The following is a 15,017-nucleotide window of genomic DNA, read 5'->3' on the forward strand; positions in this document are numbered from 1 at the left end:
TAGTATTATAAGTACATCAAAACTAATCTTGTCTATTTAAATCTAGTGCAGTCGTTCTCCTACTAATATAGAAAGTAAATTATTTGAAAACGACATCTACCTTTTTTTTTCTCTTTCTATATATATATATATATAAAAGTTTACACAAAGGTGAACCCTATTACTTTCAACCCTATTACTTTCATACTCTATACATAACATACATACATACGTCTATCTACGTAGCACTACTGTGTATATGCTTATTTTAATTTTCCAATGCTTACAAGAGGAATTTGAACATCAAAGCATATGTTGTCAAAATAACATGTAACATGTCACATCATGAAAATGAAGTTACCTGAAATATCCAAATCTGTAATGATTTTTGTGTATAAATGTATGTTCAATAACTTGGCTGAAAAAATAAAAAATAAAAATTAATATGGAACTAACTCTTTTTTAACAGCTGTTTCACCTTTTGGAATGAAAATACTTTATATGCAAAACCAATTAACGTCTTTCTGCTACTAATTAATACTAATTACAATGGACAACACTGTCAATACCATTAATTAAGTCTATGACAAACATTTACAAGTAATTGCAATATAGCAATCTCTACTGTTAATGAAGTCATATCAAATCAATTGTCTCAATTTTGATATATATGTTTTTATTTTTTATTGGGTTTCATAACGATAAAGTTTCTATATTTACAACTATTGAAAATGAAAGAAAAATATCATAAAGTTGTAAAATGATTTTTTTAAAAAAAATTTAAACTTATGAGTTTGTTTGTATTTTCTCCTCGACACATGAGGTGATATAAATTAGAAAAATGGTTAAATTTAATAAAATATTTACTCTCCGTAGAAAAATAATTAAAATGAATTTTGTTTTCACTAGTTTTGTTTGAATAAATTAATTGTTTTTTTATTTTTTTGTCGTGGGTATAAAATAAAAGATTATATATAGTCTCTCACATCACATGAAATTAAAAGAAAAGGAAGGTTGTATTAATTTGGAATACAGTAGTGAATATGTGAAGAGAAAGGGGGGCCTAGAGTGAGAATGCCATTTCCATATACTTTCTGCTACGGGGTGGGGCTTCCCAAAGTGCATGAACTGTAATTTTCTCATACGTTTCATTCAAATGAAAACACAGTTGGGGGGTTTTGTGGATTTGATATTAGAAAATAAAAATAGGGAAATGTGGTTGGTGTTGTAAAAAAATGAATCTTGAATTACATTTATCATATGGAATGAAAAGAAAAGATTGAATAAATAGAGTTTGTTTTGGGGCCATATAATAAAGAAAAAGTATGAAATGGCAATAAATAGGGAAAAAGAGGGGCAGAGGAAGAGATATAGACGAGAAGATAAAAAAAGAAAAAGAAAAAAGAAAAGATTAAGAAAAAAAGAAAAAGAAAAAGGGTTGTGTGAGGACAGAATAAAGCAAGGTTGGTGAGATTTGCAGAGAGGGTATTAAGAAGGAGGAAATTGCATTTAATGGTCACTGAAGAAAGGATTTATGGAATAAATAAAAAGAAAGAAAGAGAGAGAGAAGGAAAAGGGGTTTTAAATTTGGGTATGGTGAAAAGAATTACTGCTTACTTTACTACCCTCAACTTCTCTCACAATGTCCAGTGTAAATTTGCTGCCAGACCCACATTCAATATTTAATTGCAAAATAACCCTTCAATCCCTCATTTATATTAATCCTTTCCCATCCCCACTTTTCCTTCACCACGAAAACGGCCTCTCAATTCGGATATGCTTTAACTACTACTCACTCACTTTTCCGCATTCAATTCCCTTTCCCTCTTTTCTTTTATACATCTAATTTAATTATCTCATCCCATATATAACATTAAACATTTATTAGTAATAATAAAAAACTATTCTTACAAATATAGTCATATATTACTTACTTATTTAAATTAAAATTCTATAAATTTAATAAAATTGAATGGCTTTTGGATATATAATATGTATGTATTTATGAAAAGAATATATAAATCCATAAAAACAATGGGGAATGCATTCCAATAATGTTACAGACAAAAACATTTAATTTCCTTAAAGTCCTTTTATTATAACCATATTAAATAGTGTTGGTTATAAAAGTATTTGTTTTCCTTGTGTTTTTAACCCAAGGGATAAAATATAAAGATAACAAAACTACTTTGTGTTTGGGATCTACTTTCAATTCCAATTTTCCTCAAACCCATTTTCTTTTCTTCTCCTATCAATTTTAATCCAATATTTGTAATTAAGTGTCACCATTATATATGATCGTTGTGATCAAATTTTCCCATCTCTTTCAACAAAAAATCTCTTCTCCTCCTCATATTTTTATTATTTTCCCTTTTAATCTTTTCTTTGTTATTGTAAAATTTCTGTTTCACAAATTAATAGTTCAAAAACAAACTTCTACTACGTACCACCAAACAAATATATATATATATATATATATATATATATATATATATATATATATATATATATATATATATATATATGTATGACATGAAAAATAAGGATAAATGTAAACCTAACTCAATACTAATTGGTTAAACTTTTTTTACACATAAATTTATCTACCACCCTATTGTTGTACTAAAATTTTGTTTGATGGCATCAAACTTAGCATAAAAATACTCAATAGTAAAAGATTGTGCTATGTTAAATATTATTACAAAAACACTTTCTTAAAAGTAAAAACATTGTTTGCACAATTTAAACTAGTATGTGTCATGTTTAATCAAAGTTGTTTAAATTATAATGATTAATGAGGGTGTTTGAAGTAAGGTGTGAGTTATTATAGTATTAATTTATTATAATTAATGAGTTATAATAGTTTTTGTTTGGTTTTCGTTTGTGTAATAATAGCAGGAGAGTTTGCAAAAATAACAAAAAAAATTATGATAATGGAGTCCATGTCACTTACAAATTCAAAATTTTTTTAAAAAAAATTACCATCATATTTGTCAAATTTACAATATACAAAAAAAATGTGTTGTGACCTGTTTTTTTTTTTTTTTTTTTTGTGATATAATGCAATTTCTCATAATAGTATGTGTTTATTGTGTAGATTACTTTGATTTGAGAAAAAAACAGTAAACACTATAACAAACAATAAACAAATAGTAAATACGATAGCAAAGGTAGGGTTTTGAAATAGTATTTATTATACACTAGCTACAAGAAATTTCATATCCTCTCCCGACTCATTTCCCCCAACTCCTAACCCAACATGTGTTTATGCGTCAAGAAAGGTGAATGCCTTTTCATATATCTTCCAATAATTTTATGCATTGGAATATAACTTTTCTTGTAGTGATAACTAGTTGGAGATTTTTAAATAGTATTTACTGTAGTTAGAAATTGGTATTGTAATCTTACATAATCATTGTCACAATCGATTTTAAAAGTCAAAAGACATAATTGATTATTATGGTTGTTTTTTCTTTTTTATAATACTTGTACCCTTTTTTGTTATTATTGAACTTTTCAAGTATGAAACAACTATTCTTCTAACATCATGCTTAGGAATAAGTTAGAGATGATAACATTGTAAAACTTGCAATATAGCAAATCTGTATATGTGATAAAACAATTACAATCCTTCATTATAGACTTTGACTTATTCTAACTATATTTTTAATTTTTAAAAACATTGTTATATATTGGAATCTAGTCAATATATATATATTTTTTTAAATGTGACTAATAAAATATAGAGCGTGGGAGATTGGAATGTCTAAGGGGAGAGGGGAGGATTTAATTTGAGAAGAATATTTAATTTCGGTCCCGTGGAAGGAGACAGATATGTCCCCAAAGGCAGTGTCATAATCAGAATACATAAATGTAATTTTTGTTTTTCTTTTTGATTATAATGGTGAGATGGAGGGTAGAATACATGTACGTATAACTTTAATTTCCATAGTTTAGAGGTAAAGACACGCAACGACCCGACCTCCTGAAAAACGGTCCTCATTCCCATTCATTTCTCCATTTCATTCCATCACCCTCTCCACTCTCCACTCTCCATTCTCCCGTTCACCCATTCTCCCATTCTCCCATTCTCCCTTCTATATCCTTTTTCATTCCTCCTTAATTCCTTTCTCTTTTCTTTCTGAATATAATCAGCCTTAATGTTAATGCAATGGTCCCCTGTTTACCTTTACATACATATACCTTACTTTTTACATATACTTATACTCACACATCTCTCTATATTATTCTATCATCCTGTGTGTAACACATGTCAAAAGTTCTATTTTTATTATTATTAAATTTTGTTAATTAGGTTTGTTTAAATCTTCTCATAATCTTTGGCCTGTATTTAAGTTATATCTTTTGTACATATCTCTACTTTACTCTAAATGATCAACAAATCAAGAATACACTAAAATTTCCAAATGACACTGTAGTCCCACTTTAGGTTTAACCTCCTCCCATTATCGGAATTCCACATTGAATAAATTTCCATACATATGTATACCATCAACAATATGTATATGATGCATAATTATTTTTCTTTCTGAAAGAAGTGCTTTTTGTTTTTCCTTTCAATCTTAAAGATTCTAAAAAGTAGAATTGTAAAATATTTCTTCTTTTTTTAATAATAATAATATACGGTCTACGCTAGGTAACACCTCCAAATATTTGACATATTTATAGCATCACTTCCTTTATTGTTATCTCACCTCACAATCAAGAGCAAATCTTATACATTATCGTGAAATAAGTGCATAGCATACAAGTTTTTCGAGGCATAAGACATCTCATAAAGAAATTCTTGAAATGATCAGAGGAATATATATCTAACACTATCCCAATGGTTCAAAAACTTCATCAATTTAAATTGCTTGCATTAGTTCACATTTTTAATACCTTCCTCTATTATTGAATGAATGGGTATAATTTAAGGTAGATATAATGTAACATCGCTTTCTTTAAATGGAAAGAAAAAAGAAACTCTTGGTCGGACGATAATAATACAGTCAACCAAAGTTACAAACACACACACGCAGATATATATATATATATCTGCATATTATCTTAGAAAAGGAAAATGACAGTAGTTTCGTAAGTGAAGTGAAAATAATGGGATATGAAATACATATAATATAACTTAGTGGGGATTATTTAAAAGAAAATACAAATTAAAAGAGAGAATTAATTAAACTAGGAGTTCATATGGGGGGAAGAGTACAAATTAATGATGAATCACTAGAGAATATATATAAAAAACTAATTTTAACTGAGAATTTTTGCTTAGTTCGATGAAGGGCAGAGTGTCCACATACGATTTATAATATAGAGGTAGAAAAAAAAAAGATGTTGAGCGAAATGGGCGGCGCGAAAGAAGACGAGGGGTCTCTCTCGTCTCGGTTCAGTTCGGAAAACAGGTGGCTCAGTTTGTCTTGTGTGGTCCGAAACCCCAAATGCAACCGGAAGAAAGCGATCCATGATTTTGGCTCACACATCGAAGCCTTAACAAAATATATATACATATATTTATTTATTTACATTTATATTTTTCAGATTTGAAAGGGACTCTATTTCTCTTCTGTTATTATTTCACCATTATACTACTCATTCATCAATTAGATTTTATATTTGTAATAAATATAATTGAATTGGTTCAAGCTTCGATGATACCACTTTCAAACCCAAACCAATGCTGCATGAATTTAACTTATATGAGAAAATAATAAAATGAGATTTTATATTTGTACTAAATATAGGTTTCCTTCAATTCTATTATATATTCCCGAAGCTTTTGAATAACATATTTTCAACACCTTACTTTCAATATAAAGGTCAAGTCTCGTTGAGTGTGAATTATTTTATCAAATCTTTGATATCACATAAACCTTAGCAAAAAGAATAAGAGAAATTAATGGTGATGTATCGATTATGTTATGTTTCTTTTTTATCCCCAAAACTTATAATTGGTTCAATAAATCAATAAGGTATCAGTTAAAAAAGTTTGTTGTTTAAAAAAATATTACATAGTTGGTTTAGATATTTGTATTGAGACCATTCTTATTCAACTCTTTTTTTTATTTTAATAACCTGAAATAAAGTAGCATATATATCCAATTAACAAAATTAAAGGTAGAGGTTAAAATGAACATAACTCAACCATATTTATTATATTTTTTTAGTTAAAAGATTTAAATCTCTACCTCTAATTATTATTATTATTAAAAAAAACGAACATCAATCTCCTGAAGCAAAAATGAAAATGAAATAAATGTTTGTCCTCTCGAATGGTCGAAGAAATAATGAATGAAACGTACTAAAGGTGTGATATATTAAAATGAGATAAGGACATTTTTCTTAAGAAAAAAAAAATACAACAAATGAGAGTTCTAAAATTACTTGAGCATAACACTTAACCTATGAAAATGAAATTGAGACGTTTGTCTCTTTTTTAACGGTATCGTCGTTGTCATCTTTATAAATTTGTTTCTCTTTTTTAAGAAAGTCGTTTCCATTCCGATATGGTACCATATGTGTTAAAAGATGTCTAAAATAAATGGAGATCTAGAAGACCTAAAAAAAAATAAGATCATGATAACTATATTCTTTTTATCTTTTTGTTTTTAATAGTATCATGGTCACCCTCTCCCAAGTCCCAATCATATTATAAAGTTTCTATAATTACATCAGTAAAATATTTAGTAGAAAAAGGAAGAGTTAGGAAAAACTTTGACCTGAACTGTTTGAAATTTGCAAAAACAGTGAGAAAACTAGATTTAAGAAATGGAGGCAATTAGTCTGGTTGCTTAGTTACGTAGAAATGAAAAGAAAGGCATAATAATAGAAATGGAAGTCTGGTAGTGTAGTTGTTATATTGAAAGTGAAACATACAGTATATAGTCCTTGGACATGTCGCTCCCAACCATTATTATTCGTATTAAATATAAATTCAGCTTATAAGAAATAAATAAAAAGAAAAGAAAAGAAAAGAAAAAAGAATATCGATGGTGATTCTTTAATGGTTTTTATGAATAAAAATGATGAATCACCTGAAGAGGCAAAATAAGCATATACAGGGATGGCTTCCCTGCAACTTGCAAGTGAATAGAACCTTCACGGTTGTCATATATATATATATATATATATTTTTTGAATTTAATTACACGTAAACCTACAGCAGCATTCACATCCAATATTCAATTTTTACAGCCTCTGTAATTTGTGCCTTTTTTTTATTTATTTACTTTTACTTTTTAACCCCCTGATACAGTGAAATACCATTCAAAATTTACCTTCCCAAGAGATTTCATTATTGTGAATAATAAGCAAATTATGTTGATCTGACTCAACCCTTTTTTATTCACTTATTATTATATTATTAAAGGTTTAAACAACAGGTTAATAAATTCATGCAGGTACTCCTTCTACAGATATATGCACAATAGTTTGATTTGATCTCTTTAACTAAAACGTTAGAGTTACATCATCTGTTTTCACGTTTTTTCCTATTCTTATACTTCAAAATATAATATCAGATGATAACTTGTTTCACACGCAATAGTTTACAATTTTTAGTGTATACTGCCAATAAATTTTCTTTTTATAAATTCTTTATCCATTTTGTATTCTTAAAACATCTTTTTTTTTTTTAATGTTTGATAGTACTCAAAATGTACCATGTTATTTCACTTAATTTAGGAATCATTCCATAATTCTACTTCTTTATTTGATTACTTTGGGAATTAGGGCCAATCATGAGTAGAATTATGTGTTAGTGTTAATTAGGCGAAACCAAAGTCAAGTTGCATCAAAGGGAGGTCAAAGAGCAACAATAAGTCATATTTTAGACCTATGACTTTTAGCACCACGTGGCACCCTACAACACTATAAGATAATAGTTATCATGGACGTGAAAGGGACTTAGCGTTGCGGCGCTCTCGTGATTTATATATGTATTGACTTTTTCACCTAGGTCACAAACTATCTCTGGTTCTATTAGTCTAAGGACTGATTTTTCTTCACTTTATGACGTATTTTCATTAGTTTAATGTACTTTATCATTTCCTCAACATCTGACATGTGGATGAGAGACTAATGTACCATTTTCTGGCTTAGGTTCTTAGGATTTTATTTTATTTCATAATATTTTTGTGAAAATTTGAACTAAGTTATATGGGTGAGATTCAACTATGTTATGAACTATAATTCTTAACTCAATATCTAGGAAGCATGTTGAGTTTATGATGATAACTTTGATTGTTGTGTAATTCTCCTAGTTGGTTGCACAAAAATTGAATGAAGCGTTGAGTTAGATTAACCTGTTAGTAATTTACTTGTGTAGATTGATCCAATCAACTTTGGATTGATCCATAATTGACTTTTTATTTACTCAGTCTAACTTTTTTTAAATCTTAATTCAATTAGGTTGATTCGAGTTGACAAGCATTTCATCTGTTCAAATTAGGTTAGTTCAGTTTTTAAGACAATTTAGTGACATTTTCTAATTAAATTGGCTAGGTATAAACAATTGAATCATTCAGTAACATAAAATTTTATGAGCAAATGCTATGAATAGAGTAAATTCAGCTAACCTAAGCTATAAAATTTTAATTATTATTGAATTTCACCCTAGCTTACTCACCGTGCAATTTTCTCAGTCCCCTCCATCAGTTATCTTTAAGTTGAAAATTATTTACATGAGAAATTATTCGTTACTCTTGTGTTTGACTCAGACTTGGCACTAACATGAACACTTGGTGTGAGATTCGGTTTAATTATTTGGATTAGCCATTTAGAGAGAAGAATAAAAGGTTATATTTGAAAATATAAAAACATGAGTAATATAATATGTTTAATGTTATAACCTCCTTTTATGCACTCTTTACTATTACTTTTTAATCGTATATAACCCCTACTCCTTTATACCTCTAATTTTAATATGCAATAGTAAGAAATGTATAAGAAAATGGTTATAAGTTGATAGGTATATTAATGGTTAGGTGGTCACATCATGTACGTATTGGGGGAGGTGACAATATATATCTTCTTACTGTGGTTAAAGTGGATATGAATCAAAATTTTACAGTTACACGATATGGTACTTTTATCTTCATTATTCTTCCAACCATTTCAAATTCCTACTTTCTCATCTGTCAAATCAAACCCTTTTCTTCCTTTTCCCTAACTTTTGGGTTTTTATGTATTTTTCACCTCATGAAAAAACCATATTTAGACAGCTATTTATTCCACTTTTTCCTAATATAATTCTAAAATATGATCTCTCTTTTGACTTCCAACCCTTCTGTTTTTCGTTCGTAATAAAAGTATTATTGGATTCAATGTCATTTCAATTTTCAACATTTTAGTAGAACAGACAATAGTGAAATTTCTAAAAAGAGAAGACAACCTTCATTTTCGTATTAACTCTGAATTAAATAACTTTTAAGTACTTATTAGGGAGTACAAAAGCCAGAATATCATACTGAATTGTCTATTCCATTAATATAATATAATTGCTTCTTGTATATTAGGCCATGCACATTTATTTATTTTGATTACTTTTTCTTTTGGCAATAATGAATAAGTAAATTATTACCTTGTCATTTTCTTTTTTCTTTGCCTTGTTGGGCGTTTCTTTCTTTCTAAACATTTTAACGAATAGGTTAGACATTAAATATAAACTAAAGAAAGTATAAATATCAAATAATCAAATATTCAATATAACAATTAACAGTGTCATTTTTCTCAATAAGTATAATTTAATTAACTTAAAATGTGAACTCTCACCCTTATTTCATAAAATAATTAGTAAAATTAAAATTTAGACATTTAGAATACAGTTATTTTTTACAATAAGTAGAACTATAGGGTGTAGTACTGATAGCCTTTTGTGGGTTGAGTTATGTTGGCAAAATATACAACTTATCACATAATTGGGATTAAATTCTCCACAAGAATTTAACTCCTAAAAAAACATTCAAAGTATTTATTTTAACCAAGAAACAATATATTTATACCATAAAATATTTATTTTAATATTTGAATTGCGCAGAATAGTTCTTTTGGTAAACCACCACAGTTTAAAATGCTGAAAAATATATAAATATTCATGAACACTTCATATTAAATTATAAAAACGCAACAACTAAAAAAAATATATTTATACCCCTAAGTTAAAATATGTATTGTTTATAATTCTACTTTCTATCCATTAAAATCCTTAATATACAATGAATGACTAACTTTCGTGAGAGAAGATTCAACTATTATTCCTTTTTTTCTTTTTTCTTTTCAATACTTGTAATGTTTGTTGTTTTGACATTAGTATATAAAATGGAGAGCTACGAATACATAGATTAAATACTATCTTAATCCTTACACTTTCATGTTTGTTTACGTTTAGTCTGTATATGTATTTAAGTGTTCCTAGAAGAAAGTTAGATTTAGTTTTGGTAACAAATTTCTTATAATAGGAGAATATATGATCAAAATTTATAGGTAGTGCAGTGAATAAGAAAAAAGATATAAAAAAATGAAGAATAAAAAGTGACAAAGATTCGGGAGGATCCAACCAAAATACGTATATAAATGCGATTATAAGGAAGGATATGTGAGTAAGATTGAATAGAAAATGCAGTTGATGTTGGGTTCGTGTAGAGAAATTTTTGTTGTTACTGAAAATTTTCAAATTGAAATGGTTAATTAATATGGATGATGTAATGTGAATCTAAAAATTGATAATGGAAGATACGTAATAGATATTAGATAGATATAAGAAGAAAAAGAAGATTCGGTTTGAGAGAAGTAAAAGCAAAAGAAAAAAAGAAGAAGAAGAAGAAAAAGTGAGTTGTAGAAAAAGGGACAAGATTGTAGAGAGAATCCCAAGGTACCGAAGTAGATCTGTGAAGAGTGATGTAAGCTAAGGTTATCAAATTTACATCTCACTTCTGATCGCAACGTACAACCCCACCTAATAAATTAATTAATTATTTAATTTACCACTCTCCCAACAAACTATTTTCTATTTTCTATTTTCTATTTTATTTTCCTCAATTTTTAAATACGTGCAATTTCTTGTCTCCTTTTTCAAAACACACCGTTTCACTGGACCACCATCCCTTAGAGTTTCCAATGCCCTTACACACTTGATTTCTTATTAATACACCATCTTCCTTTTCAACTTTTTCTTTCCATGCATTTCATTCAATTTTCTTTTTCCTATTCTTTTTACAATTTCCACACATTACACAGTTGCTTTTCAAAGAGTTTTAGTGCATTATTTCTTATCCCAACCTTTTTGCTACAGTATATATATCATTATTTTAATAATGGTGTACTTCTAATATACTTATTGCATCACTTTGGAACATAATCCACCTAGTTAATTAACTTTCAAGGAGTGCAAATTAATATGTTTTTTTTGGTTAATCACTGGACATCCTCCTTTCTAAAGTAAAATTATCTTTAGATGATTGGGTAAAATGGTTGCTCTTAGATTCTATCAAGTAGATAAAGTTATGTATTTTTTTTTTTCAAATTTTGGTGATATTTTTCATAAAAAAATAGTTAAATCTATATAATTTTATTCATTTCAACGGAAAGAGATTTCTTCTGTAAATCCGTAGGATTAACTATTTGAATAGCAAAGCTAAAGAAATCAACAAATATTCCATTATTTAGATGATAGGTGGTCTAAAGTAGAAGTTGACAACCACGTAGCTAGGTAATTAACGTTCGATGTAAAAGATCATAATGTTTGTGTGTGGTTATCGAAGTAGTCAAAGGTCCAAACCCTATATGACATGTCTAAATCCAAGGTGTCACGGGGTCCAAACACTAGAAGACCCTTGAAGTTCATATATATATATACATTCTCAAATTCGAGTATGTGGCCTCATATTTTAAGTCAGTTGAATGGAGTGTTTAGTTTTACCATGAGAAATAAATAAATTGATGTCACTAATCATAATCCTATAAGCTCAACTATCATAACCCTATACGCTCAACTATCATAACCCGACTAAAACAATAAACATTCTGCATGTTATAGAAACAAACGATGAAAAATCAACTTTGAAACTATTTCAGAATAGACTTTTATCAGTTTAACACTAATCTATTATAAAGTTTACTTTGAAACTTAGATTTAATCTTTTTATCTTTGAAAATTATTTGATATTATGCTATAACAGTCAATACTTTGAATTTGATAACCAAAATTTTAAACTATGACATAAATATTTTACAACTCACTCCCTGTAAATCAACTTTAAGTTTTTAAAATTGTACGGGGATCGATAACTTGTTCTTACAATATTGATTGGGGGTCATAATGTTGAGAGTTGTATCGTAGAATGCACAAATGTTTTTCTTTTTCTGCTTGTCTGATCTGCTAAGTACTTCATATAATACTCTAAGAATGGAGTATATACTGATCAGCTTGGTATCATATCGGTATCGGTGTGTGTATTCTTATAAGTAAGCTAGCTCCAGTAATATGACCAGATTTGAGGATAGCGCCGTAAGAACGTGTGAGTGTATTATATATTAACTTAGAAACCACAACAATTTGAATTGATTATGGAGATGAATTGGTGTATCTTTCTAACTAAAGAGATGGAAAGAAAGCAGCAGCCTCGGTCATCTATTATTTACGCAACCCGAGGCCAAAAAAGGAAAAAAAAAAGAAGAACTATTAACAAATTTGGATTCAAAGAAAACAATGAAAAAAAACACGCTTTGTGAAAAAGTTTTGATAAATTCTGAAAAAGCTAATTAGCCGTATATTATTAATTGTTCTAAATTTGAAAGTTCGGGATCGGCTCCACTGGATTTTTGCAGGTAGCTTTTGACTTCGTTGTTCTTGACGACGACGACGACATTGTCGTATTCTTGCTACTCCTTTTCTTCTTCGGTTTCTTTGGAAGCTCCAACGACAAGTCGGATGCCGATTGGTAACCTATTGAAATATCAAATTCTGCCCCATCATCAAACAGAAGCACACTAATTTATGTTAAATTTCGTAATGATTGATTAATCTTAATGATCTCCTTGAAGAACTAAATAGAATTAATTTAAAAAATTACAAACCTTGGGAATTAGTAGACCAATGAGTGAGAGCCGTTACTGCGGTTGAGCTAGAATCCCTTCGTTCACTCACCTCACCACCTTTAAATTCGTTCATCTGTTTTGTTTTATTTCTCAGACATTAGAAGAGCAAATAAATTGAAGAAAAGTAACAAAATTAAAGAGAAATAATAATATATACCCAACTAGGGGCGGAAGCGGATGGAGAAGAATTATCCAATCCGATATGAGCTACATGCTTTACGTCGGTCGGATATCCGATTTCCATTTCACGATCTTTCACCACTACAATCAAAACGCTATTGAGTTTCGAGATAGAGTATATATATGTTCAATAAACTATAAAAGAAAAACGAAATCAAGAGATGTATACCATTATTACCGAAAATTTGAGTGATATATTTGAAACTTTTGTAGATTCCTTTCATTTTGGAAGACATGGTTGAGGGAAGATGAGTTACGATGGAGATTTATTTTAGAAAATAAAATGGAATATTGCATCACCTTACAACAAATTGATCTCAAACAATTTGTTATAGGGAAACTAATGGGAGAAAGAGAATTAACATTATGCTACACTACACCAGTCGTTGTTCATACATCATTCAAATTCAGAATACTAAGCTTTCTTTTTTTTTTTTTTCAATGGAAGAAAACCCAGATCATTGAGATTGGAAAGGATTAAGGAGAGATCCAAAACGACGACGTAAAGGTATGAGAATGAAATGAGTGGGCAGGGGGAAATGGATAAGAAAAAAGAAGGCAAAGAAAAACAAAAATTGAGAATTAAATTAGAAAATGTAATGATCAGAAAAGGTTTTGAGTGGTGGAACGAGAGAAAGGCGTTGCCATATATCATTTCAAGACATTATAAGAAAAATTTAAAGTCTACATTAAATTTATCTTCAAATTATTGCAGAATCCATCATATAATATACATATATATACATTCAGACATGGGATTTACATTATAATAATGTTAAAGCTTACGTTTGCTCTCTCAAATGGATCTCAATTTCTAATTAAACCAACTGTAACGATCTCTTTATGTGATTCCTGATGCTCCTCCCATCATGTTATGAACATATTTTATTTTTATCATTTTCGTGCATACCATATGGATAAATGATTAAATCAAGGGTTCTTTTTTATTTAATATATATACATATATATGAAAAGATTAATCGAGTTTTGTAATAAATGTGGGGAAATGATTTTGTCTGTTATACTGAAAAATCCCACTCATTGCTCTTGGGATTCCCCTGGATAATTGGAAGCACGTCGTAATAAAAATAATATATGCATATATAAAATGTTGTTTTCCAAAATGAGAAATGATGGTATCCACTTCAGAATTACAGATATATTAAGATCCTTTTTTTAAAAAATTAAAATTGCTTTTGCAAATCTCAAATCGGCTTTCGCCGGACTAATTTGTATATGGGCACCATGATCTCATTCTTTGTGTTTCTCTAAACCAATTCTTTTATGTTCTAGTTTACATTTTCCTTTTTTTTTATGTATCACTACAACACACAGCTCATAATATTCATTTATTTATGTAGTTGGTTTGATTTTTTCTTTTTAATTTTTTAAATTTTTAGTTGTGGGATTAATGTATGTATAATCTTTCAAACTATAATTAGTAGCTGTGTGATTCCTTAATTTTGAAATATGTGCTAAATGTATTTATTAAGTTCCTATTTGTGTTCCTCATTTAATTTGGTTGTCAAAATCAAGTCTATAAACTATATTTATTTCTTAAAACAAAATGAAAGTATAATTATCATTTACGTTTTGGGAAGTATGCTACAAAGTTATCCATACGAATTTGCATTAAACGTACGAGTTGTTAATTATAATTATACAATGCATACTTTTGTTTGTACGAGTTGTTAATTATAATTATAGAATGCATACTTTTGTTTTTGTGTTTTTGCTTTTTCATTTTG

General features: G+C 28.5%; 1 protein-coding gene across 3 annotated transcripts; it reads right to left on the reverse strand.

Annotated features, from left to right (window-relative positions):
* Nucleotides 1-12,492: 12,492 nt before the first annotated feature.
* LOC105435951 (CRIB domain-containing protein RIC10) lies at nt 12,493-13,956 on the reverse strand. 3 transcript variants are annotated; one of them, XM_031887854.1, is made up of 4 exons: nt 13,439-13,956; nt 13,247-13,350; nt 13,069-13,162; nt 12,493-12,937 (listed from the first exon to the last, which is right to left on the reverse strand). In XM_031887854.1, the coding sequence occupies exons 1-4, from the start codon at nt 13,503-13,505 to the stop codon at nt 12,777-12,779; spliced, it is 426 nt and encodes a 141-aa protein (XP_031743714.1). In that variant the 5' UTR covers nt 13,506-13,956; the 3' UTR covers nt 12,493-12,776. The 3 variants fall into 3 exon arrangements, with proteins under 3 accessions (XP_031743714.1, XP_011658161.1, XP_011658160.1); XM_011659859.2 differs by having other exon boundaries at nt 12,493-12,955; nt 13,448-13,955; XM_011659858.2 differs by having other exon boundaries at nt 12,493-12,955; nt 13,439-13,954.
* Between the last annotated feature and the right edge of the window lie 1,061 nt (nt 13,957-15,017).

This window comes from Cucumis sativus, chromosome 6 (assembly GCF_000004075.3).
Source record: "Cucumis sativus cultivar 9930 chromosome 6, Cucumber_9930_V3, whole genome shotgun sequence".
NCBI classification, from domain to species: Eukaryota; Viridiplantae; Streptophyta; class Magnoliopsida; order Cucurbitales; family Cucurbitaceae; genus Cucumis; species Cucumis sativus.